Source organism: Mus caroli, chromosome 7 (assembly GCF_900094665.2).
Source record: "Mus caroli chromosome 7, CAROLI_EIJ_v1.1, whole genome shotgun sequence".
Classification (NCBI taxonomy): domain Eukaryota; kingdom Metazoa; phylum Chordata; class Mammalia; order Rodentia; family Muridae; genus Mus; species Mus caroli.
Genome location: NC_034576.1, coordinates 120301369 through 120321322, shown reverse-complemented (window position 1 = coordinate 120321322; position 19954 = coordinate 120301369). Strand labels below are relative to the sequence as shown.

General features: G+C 46.6%; 1 protein-coding gene across 2 annotated transcripts; it reads left to right on the top strand.

Annotated features, from left to right (window-relative positions):
- Window positions 1-2556: 2556 nt before the first annotated feature.
- Window positions 2557-9555, top strand: Rps15a (ribosomal protein S15a). 2 transcript variants are annotated; one of them, XM_021167734.2, is made up of 5 exons: window positions 2557-2613; window positions 3498-3635; window positions 3855-3934; window positions 8618-8703; window positions 9420-9555. In XM_021167734.2, the coding sequence occupies exons 2-5, from the start codon at window positions 3503-3505 to the stop codon at window positions 9511-9513; spliced, it is 393 nt and encodes a 130-aa protein (XP_021023393.1). In that variant the 5' UTR covers window positions 2557-2613; window positions 3498-3502; the 3' UTR covers window positions 9514-9555. The 2 variants fall into 2 exon arrangements, with proteins under 2 accessions (XP_021023393.1, XP_021023392.2); XM_021167733.2 differs by lacking the exon at window positions 2557-2613 and adding an exon at window positions 3041-3059.
- The last annotated feature ends 10399 nt before the right edge of the window (window positions 9556-19954 follow it).

Here is a 19954-nt window from a genome sequence, read left to right as displayed (position 1 = left end):
CTTTCTTTGTTAACTCTGAGTTTATGAATCTAACTAGTGACCTCCTGTTGTCATTGGAGCTCTCTAAGGTACCCATGTCAGATGGAAAGGGAGAACACTGAAGAGGAGGGGACAGTGGTGGCTCAAAAGATTGTGTACTTAAGCTCCCAAAGCAGGTGGTTGATAATCATCAGTAGTTGATAATCATTTGCCTTTTAAAATTTGGGTGTCATAACTTGTGGTCTCATTGGGAACAGGCTTTACCCTTAAGCACACTTCCCTTTCTGCAAGTTCAAGTAAAGTCCATCACAAATCCTATGGCTTTGAAATTGCTGACTTGTAATCTCTTGAGGCCAGCCCTGACTTCATGGGAAGACTTCAAAAGTTTAAAAATCACAAAAGAAAACTCTGTTCTCTCATTGTGGTAATTGCTCAGGTCAGCTGTGTCTTGAGTGCCCTCCTGAGGTTCTCTCATATTCAGGCTCACATGGAGACAGACATTAGGACCTGTGCCCTGTAGGTCTGGGCCTTTGGTACTTCTAGGCAGGCTCACATAAAGCCTGGGTAGGCCTTTGACTCCTGGCCCTTCCTCCTTCCCCTCGAACAGTCATGTGTCACTTCATCCAACCTAGTTTTTAAGTGTAAGGTGTAGTTAAATGCCAGCAGCTCATCTTTCATTAGTTCTAATTTGCCTCTAGCAAATCACAAATGTGAGTCAGTTTTTACTGGGTTCTTTTTTTCCACTTCCCTCCAGCCCAGCCACCCCAAATTTTCCAGTTTCTATATGCACATGCCCTCTAGGAGCTCATCAGCCTAGGGCCATCTAGATTCTGTGGCACACCAAGGTCACATAACACACTGGGATCAGGTAGCCAAATCCCCACAAAACTAGGATCTCAGACTCATTAACTACCACCCCTCCCCACTGCTGCTTTGATCTGAATTCCTGAGGTCATTGCTGTTGGGTCCATGTTAAGGAAATTGGAAGACTGGATGTGAGCTTGAGGTCAGTCTGAAATAGACCTGTGCTCAAAATCCTTATAAACCTTGGGAAAGCCTGTGGTCCTTTTGTGGGGTGCATTATGACTGGGAATGAAGACTTCCCCTGAGGTGAGAGAACATGAAGGGGACTCTGGCCGGCCCGAGCATGGCAAAGATGGTTCTGGCAGGCCTTTTTCTTCTCCCTTTCTCTTTTCTAAAAACTATTAGGTTACATTCCTAAAGCTCTCTTATTTGGTCACTTCCTTCTGAGGCTGACTACCAAGGTCCAGCAACCGAAAGTCCCCTTGCGGCTACCCTAATTAACCTGTCCAGCCAGAGTTACACTTCATCCCAACAAGAGGTTTCCCCCTTTCCCCTCATTAACTGTCATTTGTTCAAGGGCCACACCTGTCTCCTCTCTATGCAGAGGCAGTCCTTTGTTCCCAGGACTTAATATCCTTTCCCTCCCCCTCCCTTGTTCCCTTCTCCCTCCCCCTCTATCCTCACCCTCTTTGTCTCTCATTCCCTGTCCTTTGTTCCTCTGGGAGAAATAAATCTTGTGCCAAACACTGCTGAGCACTGCCACATTTGTGTGGTCTCTCATCTCAAAGTTACTCTGAGTGGTTCTATCATCCCTGTTTTAGAGATGGAGAAACTGATTTGTCCATTCAGTTTTTTCTTCAACTATATGTCGAGGGCCTACTATGTGGCAGATGCTTCTCCAGACTTAGTGTGAACAGCAATGAACAAAGCTTCCGGAACCTCTGTAGGCTTGAAGCTTAAAGGTCCAGGCTAGGAGTCAACAGATTCACTTCAGGTGTAACCCCAGTTCCCAGGCAGAAGTGAGGCAGACAGATCACAGGGCTACATAATAAGAGGAGCAGGAGGAAAGGGAGGAGGAGGAGGAGGAGGAAGAAAAGTGGACCATAAGCCAGGCATGGTGGCACGCGCCTTGAATCCCAGCACTCGGGAGGCAGAGGCAAGCGGATTTTTGAGTTCGAGGCCAGCCTGGTCTACAGGGAATTCCAGGACAGCCGGACAGCCAGGGCTACACAGAGAAACCCTGTTTCAAAAAACAAACAAGAGAGAGAGAGAGAGAGAAGCGCACCATGGCAGTAATCCCTGTTACTAGTTAAGATTTTCATGACTCTGGGGACAGCATGGGCCACTACTGGTCTCCAAAAGCCAAATTCAAGCCAAACCAACCAAAACAATAACAACAACAAAAGCCAAGTGCGGTGATGCACGCCTTTAATCTCAGCACTGGGAGGCAGAGGCAGGCGGAGGCTAGAAGTCCGCTTGGTCTTCATAGTTCCAGCCCAGCCAGAGCTACCTAGTGAGTTTCATTGCAGCAAACAAAACTAAACGCAAGAACCCGCAGTGGTGTTAATGCCAAGATCCTAGAAGCTGAGGCAGGAGGGCTGCAGCAAGTTTCAGAGACTTGCAGCCCACCATTTCTAGTTTCATCCGCCCCTCCCAGAGGAGGCCCCGCCCTTGCATTGGTTGTCCTATAAGAAATCACTTACAGGGTTTTGGTTGTTTTTTTTTTTTTTTTTTGGGTGTGTGACCATGAAGTCTCGCGATAGTACTTCCGCTTCCCATAATTCCGTGCGTTTGCCCGGCCCACTCTCTTTCTGCCATCTTCCCTCGCCGGTGAGTGAGTGCTTGTGAAACTCCGTGTTCATCCGTGTGGTATCTGCGCCATCCCTTTACCCCGTGTTCGCTTTCGGAGTGCCGTGGGCCTATAGATCCCTGCAGGGGCCGTAGCCTCCGTCTGCCGGGGTCGGGGGCTATGGGTAGCACCTTGCGGGAGCCGGCGCACTGCAACAGGCCGGGCTCGGCTCGGGCCGGCGGGGACGGTGGCCGGCGTGGGCCCTGCAGCCTCCCGTGTCTGCGGGCGCTCTGGAGTCCCGAGTGTCCCACGCGGCCGTGGCCAGGGTTGGCGCGGGGAGTTGGGCTCAGCCACTCACTGCCGAGTTAGGGAACCATGTCGTGGTTTACTCTTGGCGCGTAAAATACGTCTCGGCAGCGTCCTGAGGAGCCGTAGGGGTAGCCTATGGATCGTGGCCGTTCAGTAGGCTGTCTGGGCTCCCTGTCAGGTACTGCCTCTTCTCCCGGAAGGGTGTGTGCGTGTGTCTGTTAAATGGTTACCTGTAAATGAGTTAAGTCGCGTTAACCTCTTGACAGTCTGCTAGCTTTGAAAATCTTGGCAAATGGTGCCTGAACTTTTTCCTAATGACAGTTCCCGTACCCCCACTTTCAGTTTGGCTAGCTGGTCGGTCCCACCTTTCCGAAGGCTATCTTCTGTGTGATGAGGCTCGGCTTGTGTCATTCTCTCCCCAGCTATTTTGTGTGGTGGGTGGTATGAATAGGAGTGTCTTGGAGGGCTAGACTCTGAAGAACAGTTGCTGAACAGTCGGGAAGTTGTAGTGGATTTTTCCTGGGTCTTGGGAATGTTGCTTAGACCTAGGGAAAGCTAATGGGGGTAGGACAGCGTGATTGGGTGTTGATGCAAACCCCGGCTTTTCTTTCCGCAGCCACCATGGTGCGAATGAATGTTCTGGCGGATGCTCTCAAGAGCATCAACAACGCTGAGAAGAGAGGCAAACGCCAGGTCCTCATCAGGCCGTGTTCTAAAGTCATCGTTCGGTTCTTAACCGTGATGATGAAGCACGGTGAGTATTGGTGTCTTGGGTTTTTGACCCTGCTGGATCTGGGAGGGAAAGACAGCAACCGTTCTAGAAAAGAAGAATGGGTGTGTTGATGCTAACTCCAAAATGTTTATGATACAGAGCTTTCAGAATTCTGATGCAGAGACTCAGATGAGAGAACAATCTAGTGGGCAAAAAGTTAGTGTTCACGTAAAGATTTTAAACTTGTCACTTGTTTTATAGGGTACATTGGTGAGTTCGAGATCATTGATGATCACAGAGCTGGGAAGATCGTTGTGAACCTCACAGGAAGGTTGAACAAGGTAAGACATCTTGCTTCTCAAATTGCAGCTGTCTGCAACTTAACAGTGGTGTCATCCCTGCCTCACTTTCCCCGATTTAAGGGATTGGCTAAGGCTATGCTTCTGTTTTAGTACCCACATTTCACTTGGTATCTTTGGTTACTTGTTCAAATTATTGGTTAGTTTTGTGTGGGATAGAGCTAAACTCTGGAGTGGGAAACTGCTGATTTCAGCAGCTTGAACTTTGGCTTACTATATAGCTCAGTGTATGAATAACTCAGTCTTGTACTGGTGGTGTGTGGGACCTGTTTATTTTCAAGATGGAAGTCTCAACACGTAGAGAGGTTGATCTATACTCCGTCAACTGCTGTATTAAAGGTACATGATGCACTCGTCCAGTGGTGTGCTGGTTTCTAATAAAATTGTTAATCTTGAGTAAGTGGCTAAGAGGTCGGGTTCATGGTCTGTTGGTGTAGGTTGTAGCTGTCTGAGCTCTAGGCTGCTTGACAGTTTTAATTGTCATCAGCATAGCCAAATAGACTTTGTGACTCCATGGTTTAGTAGCAGTCTGGGGCATTGTCAATAAGCTAGTGATAGTGTGAATGAGCCTTCTGATCTGTAAGGAGTTTGATGCCCTCTAGTCCTACTTGTATGACCCTTTCAGAGGGGTCGTGGGCTAAGGCCATCAGAATCAGGTACTTCCATTACAGCAAAAGTACAGTTATGAAGTAGCAGTGAAATGATTTTATTGTTGGGGTTACTACATTTTGTTAAAGGGTTGCAGCATTAGGAAGGGTGAAAACCGCTGCTCTAGTTATGAGGCTATTGCTGTTCTGACAATTTTTTCAAAAAGTTGTTCTCAATATCCAGAACTTGTTAAAATTTAAGTGACACCTACTGAATTAGAAGTTGGTACCAGGGACTGGAATATTACTGTGATTGGCCTGAACGAGGTTTTGTTTGGAAAAAGGATTGTGGGACTTTGAATTTGGAAAGCAGTGAAATGCTATAAGTGGGGCCTAATGAGCTATCCTAGTAGGAATATGGACGACTTTGTTACTGAGTTGATTTGAACTGTGCAGACCTGGCCTAAGAGGTTTCAGTGGAGAAGAACTTCAGTGTGTGGCCTAGAGACTGTTTCTGTGGTATTTTGGTGAAGAGCTTGGTGGCGTTTTTGACCTTGTCTCAAGTCTGCCTGAGGCTAAGGTGAAAGGAAGTCTTGAAGACTTTGTTCTCTGGTTAAGTCTCATTGAAGAGCATTTTAAACACACGTAGCAAGCTGAGAATGAAAAAATATAAAATATATGGTTATTAAAATATTAAAGGGGCGCCAGGAAGTGAAAAGGAGCTGAACCCTGTCTTCAAGGACATTAAGTTGAATTAAAGACCTTGGGGCAAGATCCCATCCAGCTAAATTTAGGTCTAGGCATGGTAGTATAAGCCCAGGAGATAAAGCCAAACAGATCTGAGTTCAAGGCCAGTCTGGGACAGAGCAAGTTTTAGGCGAAGAAAACTTAAATCCAAGGTTGGTGGACCACGCTTTTAATCCCAATGCTTAGGATACAGGCACACAGATCTCTGAGTTCAAAGTCAGTCTACAGAGCAAGTTCCAGGATAGCCAAACTTAAGCTGTGAAAGAATTGGAAAAGAGAAAGCCTGGTGATAATGTAATAGAACAAAAGGGTAATGTCATGTTCCAGCCCCAGGAAGCAGCAGAACTTGGCAACTTTGGCCACATGGCTTTGGCTTTTAGACTTCAGGATAGAAGGGACTACTGGGACAATTGGTGTTCATTAGCTGGAGCTAGGAAATTAGCAGTGATTAGGAAGAGACCAGTATAACGGGGGTGAAATATTCGTGGAAGTGTTTTCAGAGAGCACAAAGAAGCTGTGTTCTAGAGATAGCTAAGGTTGTATCTTATCCTGCAGTTGTACTTGGTAATGTATAAGTCACCCAGGTGGTACAGGTTTTGAGGCATGAAGGGGTCATGGAGAGCAGCTGAGGTCTGGCACAGTGAGAGGCCATAGAAGGCCATTGGTGAAGGTGCAGCCTCAGTTGTAGTTGACAGCCCAAGACTGAAGGGGTCATGCAAACGATTTGAGGCTTGGCACTATGAAGAGAAGGCACTGTGAGGCTATTGATTCAGCCTACTTTGAGTGGGAAGACCCCAGTGTATTGGAGATGACCGTGCCATGGGATGGTCACCAAGAAGCAGCAGCAGTGGAGTGGATCAACCTGAGCTCAGAGTGCTACAGAGGGCAGAGCTGGAGAAGTGATGCCAGCCCTTTGGAGTCAAGAAGATCATGTGTGGATCTCAGACATTGAAACATTGAAGCTGCCTTGGAGACCCCAAGATTTTCGGGATTCGAGAACCATAGGATATCTCCTGAGGAATAATACCATAACGAGTGGAGCCAGCTCAGGAAAAGAAGTTTGTTGTATTCAACAAAGATGATGAAAAGAGAAGTTGGAGATTGCCGGGCGGTGGTGGCCTGGCGTAGGCACACGCCTTTAATCCCAGCACTTGGGAGGCAGAGGCAGGCGGATTTCTGAGTTTGAGGTCAGCCTGGTCTACAGAGTGAGTTCCAGTTCTAGGACAGCCAGAGCTACACAGAGAAAACAAAAAAACAAGCTGCTTTGATATCAGACATGGAGATGCAGAGTTTGGAGTTTGCCTGACTGGTTTCCTGTTTTGATTTGGGGATTACAGTTAAGTGATTGGATGGATCTCAGAAGAGACTTTGAACTTGTGTTTTTAACATTGTTGAGACTGCTATAGACTATGGGGACTTCAGAAGTTGGACTAAATGTACTCTTCATTATGCTATGGCTAGATAATAGCCCACTTAGACAAGCCTATGGGGGCCAGGGAGTGGAATGTGATGGTTTGTATATGCTTGGCCCAGGGGGTGGCATTGTTAGAAGGTGTGGTCTTGTTGGAGTATGTATGTCACTGGGCTTGGATTTAAGACCCTCTAGCTGTCTGGAGTAAGTCTTCCAGTAGCTGCCTTCAGATGATGGTGTTGAGCTCTAAGATCCACATGTACCATGCCTGCCTTGACAATGATGGACTGAACCTCTGAACTTATAAGCCAGGCCCAATTAAATGTTGTCTTTTTAATAGTTGGCTTGGCCATGGTATCTGCTCATAGCAGTATAACCCTAACTGCTGCTTCTGAGCTTCTGAGGTCTTTGAACATGGTGAAAAGTTGGGAAGGCTAGTTTTGAGCCATTTGTTTTGTTCAGTGAGAACACATCCCAGGTGTGCTTTTAAAGTGGAAGAATATCTGTCCTGTTTTGGTTTCCCTGGTTTTAGGAAGCCTTAGCCTGTAAGAGGGTGGGCAAGCTGGTTTGGTTAGAGCAGCTTGTGGTTATCCTCACAGAACTTCCCTGACCTCATGCAGGACAATACCTCTTGCCCTTAAGAGAAGGCTTTCACTTGCTGGTGTTGAGGTAAGTCTATAGATACAGTTCCTGGCGTTCATCTCCTACTCTTGCGAGGTTGTGCTGGTTCCTCTGGAGAGAGTTTCACAGTTGGAATTAAAGGTTGGGTTATAGTTCATGACGTTGAGCAGGCAGGATATTGGAGCAGTGGAAGCACAGGGTCAGAATGAGTCTTTGCTTTAGGGGGTACAGTCTGGATCTGTCCAAAAGCCTTTGCGAATTCTATATGGTTGTCCTGTATGGGAACCCTGGGTCCTTGGAGGAGGAGGTAGTCATCAGAGGCACACAGGGCTATTGAGTATAAGCAGTGGGAGCCCTTTCTGTGTCTATGTTCTCTATGTCCTACTTGATTCTGTGACTGAAGTCAGTGATTAAAGTGGAGCTCTTTCTCTGGAGGATAGTCTGTATCAGAGATGGGCAAGTTGTAAAAACATTGCTGTCTAGCTGCTGCCACCCTCCCTCGACTGGGAGTTGGGGGTAGGTCGGGCTGGGCACTTGTTATTTAGATTACTTAAATGTACTGTATTGCAGCTTTTAGTTATAGGTTTATTGGTGGGCGATACAACTTAAAGCTGTAGGGCTACTGAACTGTAGCCCCCTTAAATTGTGGAAATGAAATATTGACAGTAATTTCACTTAGTCTCCGTGCTGTGTAGTGAGATGATTTTTTTTTTCTGGGCTAGTTTTCCAGGCACAACTATGTGACTGTAAGTCATTTGGCCATATTTGTTTGACATGGCTCTTGTAGGCAAGAGTGTAGATGTACAGCTTTGCTTGAGTTTAGATGTACATACATCATACATGTTGTGAGGGTGGTGTATGTATATGGTTGCTGGGACAGGATCATCTCATGTAGCCCAGGCTGTCCTAGAACTCAGTCTTCCTGTTTCAGCCTCTTGAGTCCCTGGTGGTGGGTTTTTTTTTTTTTTTTCCCGAGACAGGGTTTCTCTGTGTAGCCCTGGCTGTCCTGGAACTCACTCTGTAGACCAGGCTGGTCTCTGAACTCAGAAATCCACCTGCCTCTGCCTCCCGAGTGCTGGGATTAAAGGCGTGCGCCACCATGCCCGATGAGTGCCAAGTTTCTAGGTAAATGCTGCCACACCCTGTTTAGTGTGTTGAATGCCATTTATAGAAAAATTTTTATACAGAGTAGGTGCCTGTTACATATGGATGGTTTGTTTTGAATCAGTTGTGTTCAGCAGGTAAGAAAGGCTTCTTTGGTAAAAATGTAACAAATTTGATCTTTGGTTCCATTTACAGTGTGGCGTTATAAGCCCTAGATTTGATGTTCAACTCAAAGACCTAGAGAAATGGCAGAACAACCTGCTCCCCTCACGGCAGTTTGGGTGAGTTGGCTTTCTACATACAATTAAAAGTTGGTGCTTTGATAAGTTGGGATATAGCTGGGCTTGAACTGAGGTTTGTTTTTGTAGCGGTCTTTTTCTAACAAGTTTGGCTTAAACTACTTTAGTTTTTTCATCCATGTGGGTCTAGGGATGAACCTCAGATCTTCAGGTGTGGCAGCAAGCACCTTTACCTCTAAGCCATTTATTTCACTGGCTCGGTACCTTTTGTTTATTTGAGGTAACTTGTTGCTGATCTGGAACTCAAAGATTGCCTGTTTCTTCCTCCAAAGTGTTGGAATTTAAAGGCCTGTGCCACCATGCCTCATTTTCTTTTAAAAGCTTTATATATTTACTATATATACAGCATTCTGCAGGCCAGAAGAGTACCAGATCTCATTATAGATGGTGGTTGCTGGGAAGGAACTCAGGAGTTCTCTGCACTATGAGCCATTTTTCTAGCCCCTGATTTTTGTCTTTAAAGCTTAGTTGTTCCCAGTGTTGTTGGCAGTCAGGGCAGTGTATAGCTGGAATCTATCTTCTTTGGTTCCAGCATTATTCCTTCACACTGCCCTCTTGTCAGTCACCCACTGCCTAGGCAGTAACAGTCCCTGTGTGTCTTCCCAGGAAGGCAGGCTAAGCACTGCCTTAGGGTGGAGGTGAGCAGAGTGAAGCATGGCTGGAATAGTTACTCACCAGCGTGTTTGTTTCCTCCATAGCTTCATTGTGCTGACAACCTCGGCTGGCATCATGGACCATGAAGAGGCAAGACGAAAACATACAGGAGGGAAAATCCTGGGATTCTTTTTTTAAATGTAAAGCATAAATAAAACGCCTTCGTGGACTGTGCTCAGAGTCGGTCCTTTTGAATCTTTGCTGCAGAGTAGCTGGCTGTGCTGACTGGTGACAGTTCCGGTGATGCTCAGCTGTGAGGTTTTATCTAGATATTGAAAGCATGACCATTGTCTTCACTTCACCTACAATTTGGGTTATATGCCAGTAACATCAGCATAAGGTGGTTAATGACAGGATGGTCCCTTGAGTGTGCAGTGAATCTGGTTTATTTGCCAATAAGAAGCACAAGACTCCTGCATGGGTCTTTACCTACAGCCCCCTTTCATCACCCACACTTGGTAGACTTACATTATCTGTCACACTGTTGGCTCTTACTCTCAGCCCTGAAAAAATGTCATTTCTTGGGTATCAAGGCTCAATCAGAAAGATGATAAATTCCAAGTCAGTTGGAGGTGTAGGTCACCTTCCTAGTCTAGATTCAGAAATCATATAAAGGTTGACAGAGCTGGTTAAAAAAAAGGCTTGGAGCTTGAGTTGGGTTCCCAGGTTACTCCAGGGTATCTGTCTGCACTTTGTCTCCCAGATTTAAAGTAAGTGCCACCATGCCTCGCATGGTAACTTAGCTCTGTTGCTGTGGAAAATGCATCAAATGAAACATTGGTATGGCTCTGGTTTCACAGTCCATGGTTAGTATCTGGTGGAACCAAGCTGCTCATCCCAGAACAAAAGCCATTCCCCAGAGACTTGTCTTCCTACTAAGTTCCATCCCTACAGCTTCTAGTAGTAGCTCCAGAGGCTGTGAATTGTGGACTTAGTCCGCCATAACATTTAAAATGGGTATTAAATTCAAGTCATTTGGTCACTCAGCACCTTCGTGGCTCTTCAGAACAGAAGCCCCTCGGACTTGTCTGTTGGAAAAACCAGTTTGAAATCATGTACCTGCTTTAGTTGAGAAAATGCTACAACTGGTGCCGTGTCCTGCCATGCTGATGAGCTCTGCTCTGGGACCTGCCGAACTTGAGGGATCTCTACCCTCAGCCTTTCCTCAGATCTGTTAATTTGTCCATACAAGAAAGAGTTTACAAGGTCTCTGTGTGTGTCTACTAGTTACTAGTTGCTGTGACAAAAATACCTGAAAGTGTTTACTGTGAGGCACAAAGTTTGTGGGAAGCTGTACCCTCCCTCATTTTGGTGCAGCTCCTGCCTTGACTGACAGGATGAGCTGCCCCAACCATCATTGCCATCCTCTTCCATAAGAAGCAGGTGGTTCTATTGAGTTCCCTGGAGGTGATCCCAAAGGAAGGAGGAGCCTGGGAAAGTGGATCTCAAGTCCCCTAGTCTGGCAGTGGACTTAGAAAAGTCCAGTGTCAGTGTTTGATAAGTTGTAAGGAAACAAATTCAGGTTTTATTTAGCTTATTGGCTCTGGGGAAATGGCAGTTCCCATTAATCAGTGCTGTCTTCCTCTTTGGGGATCAAAATTAGCTTCCTATTAAGTTGTTAAGCATATTTCATAGTCAAGTAATCCTCTTATCTTTACAAGTGAGGTTTTCCTTCGTGTGGGTGTGGATATCGGAGTCTTCGATCCCTCCTGCCGCTTCTATTCCTCCTATCCTTGTGTAGGAAGTTAAGCTTGCTCATTTGTAGATTAGTGGTTGGTTACACTGCAATTTAGAGTATCATGTGTACTTTGCCAGCTACACATGCCCCCTTCCCTCTCCATGTCCTTCAAACGTTTTTTATTCTGAGACAGTGTTAGGAGTTTTCCTGGGCTATCCAAATGCAAGAAGTTTGTTGGTCCCAGACTTGTAATCTTTCTGCCTTAGCCTCCCAAGTTCTAGGAGTATAGATTTATGTCATGTGATGAGTGGTCTTTTAAAGATTGATTATCTTTTATTTTTTATTTTATTATTTTTTTAAGATTTATTTATTATATGTAAGTACACTATAGCTGTCCTCAGACACACCAGAAGAGGGTGTCAGATCTCATTTCGGGTGGTTGTGAGCCACCATGTGGTTGCTGGGATTTGAACTCTGGACCTTCAGAAGAGCAGTCGGGTGCTCTTACCCACTGAGCCATCTCACCAGCCCTTATTATTTTTTGAGATGGGGTTTCTCTGTGTAGTTTTGTCTTTCTTGGAACTTGCTCTGTAGACCCAGGATGGTCTTGTACTCAAAGAGATCTGCTTGCCTCTGCCTCCCAACTGCTGGGATTAAAGCATGAGCCTTCATGCCTGGCTGACAGGTGAATTCTCAATACCCACCTAGCCACAGGGAAAGTGATTGTGTCCCCTTCCTCTTAGAGGGGCATAGTAACCCAGGCCATAACTTTAGCTTGGGCTTTTGGTCAGTGAAAAAGTATGAAGAGACAAGAACAGTATCAAGAGCCTAATGTGCTCTGGCCTGGATGGTCAGGACAAAATGAATAGACATACCAAATTCTGGTGTCTCCTTGGTAGACATGAAGTTGTTGGAAGAGTTCTAAATTTAGCACAGACTATACTGTCAGCCTATCAGACTATAGGCTGCTGGAGGGCAAGTCTGCTAGCTATTTCCATCTCATGCCTGCATTGTCCATCCACCTACATACCCACCTACCTGTCACTCATTCCTCCATCCAAAAACTATTGTAGGTTCAGTGGAAATTTGAAGCTTGCCTGTCTCAGCATCTTTTTTACCTTACCCCTAAGGATGGCACCTCCCTCGGCCACATCTTTGGTTTATCTGAGAGATCCTTGATTAATTTGAACAAGAGCTACCTTGGGTTATGCAGTTTATGCCTCCAGTGTCCCAGAGACTGACATTTGAGAGATCCCTGATAGCAAACCCATAGGGTGGCCTTTTTTTTTCATCCACCCCATTCTCCCTCCCACCTCCCTCTTTTGACCTTGGGTCCTCACCAGAGAGAAACCAGGCCCACTTAATTTGTTTTACTTGTGTACACTACATGGGTGCAGTGCCCAAGCAGGAGAGGTGTTAGATTCCCTTTTAACTATAGTTAATAGACAGTTTTTAAGCCCCAAGTGAATGTTGGGAATCAAACCTACATCCTCTAGAAGAGCAGCTATTTCTCTGAGCCATTTCTCCAGCACCATTTTTCCCTCTTTTAAAAGCAGGTCTTGCAATGTGGCCTAGTCTGGCCCCCTGAGGTGCTTGCATTGCATGGCATGTCCATAGGAACACCATAGTTCTCACCACTGGTACAGCACAGCAAGGGTTGTGCTGCAGGGGATTGTCACTTGAGTATAAAATAAGGGTTGCTTTAGATTGAATAGGCTAACGAAGCGTTCTCAGAACAATCAAGGTAGGCTGGGGTGAGCCAGCACCAACCTTGTTTACTTAGTAAACTACTAAATGTATGCACGGGTAAGCTTTTGGGTTGATGAGGTCAAGCTGTCAAGAAATGGTTCTCTTTATAGTGGATCCAGTCAGGATTGGCAGCAAGGACCTTTGCCTGCTGAGCCTACATGCTGTATGTCCCAACGTGTAGAATGGCAGGGCATTAAATGGGTTTTTCATTTACGATGTGTACTGGCTGGTTTTGTGTCAACTTGACACAAGCTGGAGTTCAGTTGAGGAAATGCCTCCATGAGATCCAGCAGTTTTCTCGGTGATCAAGGGGGGAGGGCCTAGCCCTTTGTGGGTGGTGCCATCCCTGGGCTGGTAATTCTGGGTTCTATAAGAAAGCAAGGCAGTAACATTCCTCCATGGCCTCTGCATCAGCTCCTGCTTCCTGACCTGCTTGAGTTCCAGTCCTGACTTCCTTGGTGATGAACAGCAGTGTGGAAGTGTAAACTGAATAAACCCTTTCCTCCCCAACTTGCTTCTTGGTCATGATGTTTTGTGTAGGAATAGAAACCCTGACTAAGATATAATGGTTTGAGATTATGGTTTTATTTATGACTATGGTGAGCCCTACTGAAGAAGCCTCAGCATTCAGATCTATCTTATCCTGCCAGTTGCTTGAAGCATGAATTTGAGTATCCCTTCTAAATAGGTTTTCATTTCTGTGAAATGGGTACAAAGAGGCTATGTTCTAGTACTGTGGTCAGGCTTGGGATAAACTGTTAAATGAAAGTGGTGCTTGGCACAACACTATTTTACTTGTTTTTAATCCTGAGAGGGAGCCTGAATGCTTCTGGGTAAAAGATGTGGAGTCTGGACTGGCCTGTCCTGACTACAGTATGTCTGCAGTCCTGATAACAGCCCCTCAGGGGTTCTTCACTCTTCTCAGCTTTTGTACTCTGACCCAAGAGCAGGCACAGATAGAGTGATGGGGGCTAGTGAGGCTGCTATGTGGAAAATCCAATAACCAGGGGTATTGGAAAATTGAGATCCTTTTCTGTAGCTGATGAATGAGGGCAAGAGAAGCAGTAAGTACTTGGGGGCTGAAGCAGAGACATGAGGGGAAGGGAAGTTATAATGGAAGTCTTGAGTCAGCAGACAGGAGCTGACAGGAATCATGAGTCAGCAGAAACCTGAGTGACCAGGAGTTGTGAGTCAGCAGAAAGTATAGATAGCAAAGATGATGAGTCACCATCATTCTTGGTGAATCAGGGCTGAACTGTTGTTACTGAAATTCCTTTTTGGGTTCTTAGTCTTATCAATGAGATAATTTAGAGGCTGGAACAATGGCTAGGTTGTTAAGAGCACTTGCTGCTCTTGAGTGGATTCAGGTTCAGTTCCCAGCACCTCTGTTGGGCAGCTCACACTAGCCTATGACTCGGTCTCCAGGGAGTTTGACACCCTCCTCTGGCCTTCACACGTGCATGTACACGCCTGGGGGTGGGGTGGGGGGAGATGGAGTAATGAAGTGAAATTTCTGATTTTTTAAGTCTTTGAAAGTAAAATACAGTTATGTTGGCCTCTCTCCCTGTCCTTTTCATTCAACCTCTCCTATGTGCTCTCCTCTTACTCAATTTCTCGAATTTATGGCCTCTCTTTGTGTGAACGTGTGTGTGTGTGTGTCTGGGCAGGGTCCTAAATATATAATATATTACTCAGTCTGCCTAATGCTACTTGTATGTTAATGATGTTAAGGACTTCATGTGTGTGAATAAAATAAAGCATTTTTTTAAGACCTCGTTCTTGTCTGGATGGCTTCTGAGTTAGTGACCTTTTGAATAAGCTTGCCTGGTTTCTACCTGATCACACTACTGTGCGGTGAGCAGCTGGACTTGCAACAAACACGACATTGGTTTCTTGCTGCTTCAAGACTGCTGGGCACTGGCCATGTCACACCTCTGGGTCTGTCACCTTGCCTGACTGCTGCTTAAAGCCACACACACACACACACACACACACACACACTCCCAGCTGTGTACACAGTCCGAAGGAGGCTGACCCTTGTACGCAGCAATTTTCACTTGGGACAGGTTGCTAGAAACCTTGATAATCTCGGAGTGTCTCTGCCTGGGCTCTTCTAAGCTGTCCTGTCCTAGTATTCTCCAAGGTCAATTTCTTCAGCAATTTCCTTGTTCTGAAGGTTTCCTAATTAGCTTCCTACAGATGTCTTTCTTGCTTAAGTAATAGTCTTAACTGTGGGTGTGTGAGGAAAAGCCTTGTGTATGGTTGAACCTTCTGGCATAGGCTATAGTTGCACAGTGTGAAGTCTGGAGAGGAGACGGGGAAGCCCTGGGTGTGTGATGAGTGGGGATGCAAACTCGCAGGTTGGAGACTCCTGGTGGCTCCCTCCTGTCTCCATGGATAACCGGATATGTACACTGCTCACTTACTCCAAGATCTGCATAGCTGAACTAACCCAATCCTTTCATCCTTTCAAAACTGATTTTAAAACCACGCCCAAGACAACTTCCACCTGGTTCCACATGGCATGGGCAGGGTATAGCACTTCTGAGACCATTCCTAAGAGGATCCCAGACACCCAGAGACTTTGGGCACCACTAGGATGACCAAGTGGTGGAGAGATGGAAGAGAAAGAAGCAGAAGAATGTGAACAATGAAGAGAGGCAGAACTAGAGAATCAAGGAGCCTGATTTGAGTACCACCTAAGGCCATAGTGAGGTCCTGGACTTCTAGGTCCCTGGCCTTGTAAGGGTTTGTTACCACCAAAGGCTAGTCAGATGTCCCTGGTCTGGGCTGCTGACCTGTCATTATATGAGGATTGTGCAGAGCTGGCCCCATCCCTTGCCTCCCAGCCCTAGGAGAGCTAGCCATGAAGGTGGAGAGTAGGAGAGCTCACCCTACCTACCCCTAGCCAGCTGCAGGTCCTATGCCTCACCTAGGAAGCAAAGTAGAGCTGGCCCTGGTAGTGGGAGTTGTTGGTAAACTGGCCCCAAGGGTGTGAGCATGGCAGAGCTGGCCCTGCCACTTATCTGTTGTGGTGGCATAGGTGAGGGGAAACATGCTCCCTCCCCTACTCTTTGCCACATGTGGCAAGTGGGAGAGCCGGCCCAAGGGCATGAGAGTGGGAGAACTGGCTCTGCCCTTAACAGTTGCAGTATTGGATGAGCTAGCTTGAGCAGTGCTGGAGAGCTTTCCCTGGTGCTGTGGGTGTGGGAGAGCTGGCAGGTGACCAGCTCGGATACCATCCAGGCCCAGATCCAGGGCTTTGAGTTGGCACACCCCAATATCAACTCCATCTGTGAAATGCTGGAGTACATGAAGGGGCAAGTCCTACAGATCCAAAGCTACAAGATCTCCACTACACAGGGTGACAGTAGGGTGTCCAAGGGGAGTCCTAGTAAGTTTCCAGTATTGATAGTGTAGCAGAAACCAGAGGCCTTGAACTAGACAAATGACTCATTGCAATGAACATTTGCAAGCAAAGAAGTATGGACAAAAGGGTGTACTGTGGGACACGCACACTGCAGCTTCCACACCAGGTTTTTTTTTTTTTTTTTTTAATTTTGGTGGGAGGTTGCAAGGGTGAAGGACAGTATGAGAGAACAAGGAGATGGGTGGGATTGGGTTGCATGTATGAAATTCATGAAGAATCAATAAAAAGTTAAATAAAATTAAAACCAGTTATAAATCCATCATGAGTTGTTAAATTCTGTCCAGGCTCCCATGAGTGCTTCAAGCATCCTCCCTGCAGTTTCACAGAATTTCCACTAGGTGGCAGCACAGGACCACAAGTGTCTTGAAACAGCTTGCTGCCATTAACCTATGTCTGGACTGGAAACCTTGTTGAGATGAGGCAAATTATTCATGGCCACAGGAAGCAGGTTCAGAAGGAGGGAGGATGTGTATCATTGGCATTGGCCTTCAGGTCAAGGAGAGTTTGTCGTAGCTACTTTTCTACTGCTGCAACAAAGTTCTAAGACCAAGAGAAGTCAAATGTGCTGGGCGGTGGTGGCGCACGCCTTTAATCCCAGCACTTGGGAGGCAGAGGCAGGCGGATTTCTGAGNTCGAGGCCAGCCTGGTCTACAAAGTGAGTTCCAGGACAGCCAGAGCTACACAGAGAAACCCTGTCTCGAAAAACAAACAAACAAAAAACAACAAAAAGAGAACTTAATTGTGACTTGCTTACAGTTTCAGGTGGTGGGTTCATGACTATCGTGTCAGGGAGCATGATAGCAGGTATGAATGAATGATGCTTGAGCAGGAGGAAGGGAGGGAGGGGGAGACTGAGTGTGAGGACGAACTGGGCTTTTGAAAACCCCAAGCCAGATCCTAGTGACATACCTCCTTCAACAAGGCTACACCTACTAATCTTTCCCAAACAGTTACTCCAACTGGGGGTCAAACATTAAACATTCAACTATATGACCCTCTGGGGTCCATTCTCATTCAAACCTCCACCACAAGATTGTTCTGAGGACTGGGGGGATATGTTGTGCCCAACAACCCATTCACCCATCCATCTATCTACCCATTCACTATCCACCCATTCACCTACCTACCTACCTACCCACCCATCCACACACACACACACACAGCACAGCACATACTAATACATGTCATAGCAGACACAGAGCATAGCTCATCTCCTTCCCTCTTCCGTCCTTTGGAGCATCTTGCTATATGGTACAACAATTGCAATTCTCCTTCAGACTACCAAGTGTGGCATTATTGGTACGTGCTAGCATATCCAGTTCCAACACTGCTTTTATTGAATGTACAGCTTTCTTTGGTTCGTTTGTGTTTTTGAGACAAGGCCCTTACCCTGTTGGTAAGACTGGCCTGGAACTTGTCACTCTCTTGCTCGTAGTCTCTGAGTGCTGGGATTGCAGGTGTGCCTGGGAGTCAGGGCTGCTTTCATCTCTGGCTCGGTGCTAATGACTGTTAGATCCGTCTGTGCTGTTCATTCTTTGCCTCCCAGTTTTAATATTACTTTCTCTTCTGCTGCACTTTTTAATATAAACCAGATAATCGTCTGGAGGCATTTTTGCCCCTTGTGATCTCAATAAAGTTTCCCCAAATGCTTCTTCCTGCCCACCCCCACTCCCACTCCTAAGGGAGAACCAAGACGGACTCTGACTTCTGCTAACTCCTAGCTTTTCTAGCTCTAGGGCTCTGCTTCCTTAGAGGGACGCTGTGACCTACAGCACTCAAAAGCTTTAGGGTTTTTTTTTTTTTAATTTTAAAAAATGTGGTGGCAGGGTAAATAAATTAATATTTTATTAGCACTAACAACCAGGAAACAACCTGGGCCTGTATGAGCTTGGCTGGCTCTTGGAAGGTTCAGAAGAGGGACATAGGGACATAGGGACATCATTACTTTCCAGACCTGGGTTTCTCATTTCTCACCCGCCTAACTTCCTCCTCCGTCCCCAAGGGCTCATCCACTCAGCTGTGCATGGCTTTCTCCTGCTATGCAAGTGGAGGACTGAACATTTTTTGCATAGTTGGTAGTCCGCTGCCAGCTAGCCCACCCTGAGTGCTCACAGAGGGTCATTCAGCACATGGTCTGGGTCACACTGAGTTTGTGGTGTCCAGTTAGACACGGTCAGGTAGACAAGCACAGGGTACAGGTTTAAGGACTCACCAGCATGATGAGAAGGTGTTCCATCTGTATGGAAGGCAGGGCTCTCTGACCTCCAGTGACCAGGAGCAGCTTGTTCTTCAGTGACAGGGTCCTAAGTGGGACCAAGAGATGAAAAGATCAAAGAGAAGACAGGAAAGTTGAGGTTGGGAGGAAAGTCTCCCACAAAGTATGTCTCATGCCCAGCAGGTTCAGTAAGAGTTGCAGCATCTTACTATTTGCAGGGAAAGTAGCAAATGGACAGAGTTAGTGGAAAGCTATCACACAATGGGACGAAGTCAGAGGGAGGCTAGGCAAGTAGTGATACACAGAAGGGACAGAAGATAGCTCAGAGGCATCAGAGACTGAGCTCACAGCGGCCTCTCGACTGACTTCCATTTACCCATATGTATATATACGTACATATTCACCCCATCCCATCCTACCCACCGCTCATCTACTCATCCCTCTCATCTATAAACCCAGTTACCTGCCACCCATCCACTCATCCATTTGGGGGGAGGGTGGGAAAGCTGAGTTCCCGGGATTCAAAACTGTAACTCTTTTGAGATCCTGGTCCCAGATCCAGACCCACTATGCAAAGTTTGTCCCTGGACAAGACACAGAACTACTGTTCCCTTCATCTTTTCATCAGGGACTCTGAGAAGGCCTGAGTCTGTCTGGCTCACAGCACTCCAGGACCTGGCCATCCCCTTTTATAGCTGCTTTCTCCCATTGCTTGGTGAACTAGGCCCTGCAGAGCCAAGAACTCAGGGAAATGTGCCTGCCTTGCTATCCCCATGCCAACCCCCCATAATCCTTCTTTCTGACAGGATTTGCCTATGTAGCCCAGGCTGGCCTCTTGCCTTGACTCCTGAGTACTGAGATTATATAGATGGGGCTACCTTGCAGGGCTGGCCACCCCTTTCTTTCTCTTAGATGCCTTCTGAGGCGGGCCCTCGGAGGATAGCGCTCTCATATCTCTCCTTCTGAAGGAATCAGTCTAGAACCCTTTGGAAGGGGCTGTCCACAGGCCCTGAACCTGTTAGTGATCCCCTTTAAAGGGCAGAGGGGACTGGGAGGATGACGTAACACCTTCATCTGCCATGTAAAATTGAGATAGTTTGGGAATGTGTTATTTGACTTGGTGATGAGTGGGCTTCCATGAAAGAGGAAGATGGACAGCTCAGATCAGGGTCGAGGTTGTCAAGAGACCACACAATGAACTGAGTCACAGCTGAGACTTAACCAGGTGTATCTGATCCACTGCCTGGACTCCGAACAGGATTCATGCAGCCCCACATGCCTGCTCAAAAAGAAGGGAGGTGACAAAGAGGGTACATGGTGGGGCAATGAGCTGGTGCTGGGCCCCAGTGTAAGAACTGGGGTAGGGAAGTCACGGGGATCACCCATTCTCAGAGACACTGGCCCAAGTCTGTCCGTTGCAGAGGTGTCCCTAGTTAGGAGCACTCAACTAACTTTGTAAAGGATCAGGTGTGTGTGCGTGTGTGTGTGTGTGCGTGTGTGTGCGTGT

Excerpts from the sequence above, each read along its gene's own strand:
- Rps15a (XM_021167734.2), top strand. The coding sequence starts at position 3,503 with ATGGTGCGAATGAATGTTCTGGCGGATGCTCTCAAGAGCATCAACAAC. Across the intron at positions 3,935-8,617 it reads TCACAGGAAGGTTGAACAAG|TGTGGCGTTATAAGCCCTAG; the intron begins GTAAGACATCTT and ends TTCCATTTACAG. Across the intron at positions 8,704-9,419 it reads CTCCCCTCACGGCAGTTTGG|CTTCATTGTGCTGACAACCT; the intron begins GTGAGTTGGCTT and ends TTTCCTCCATAG.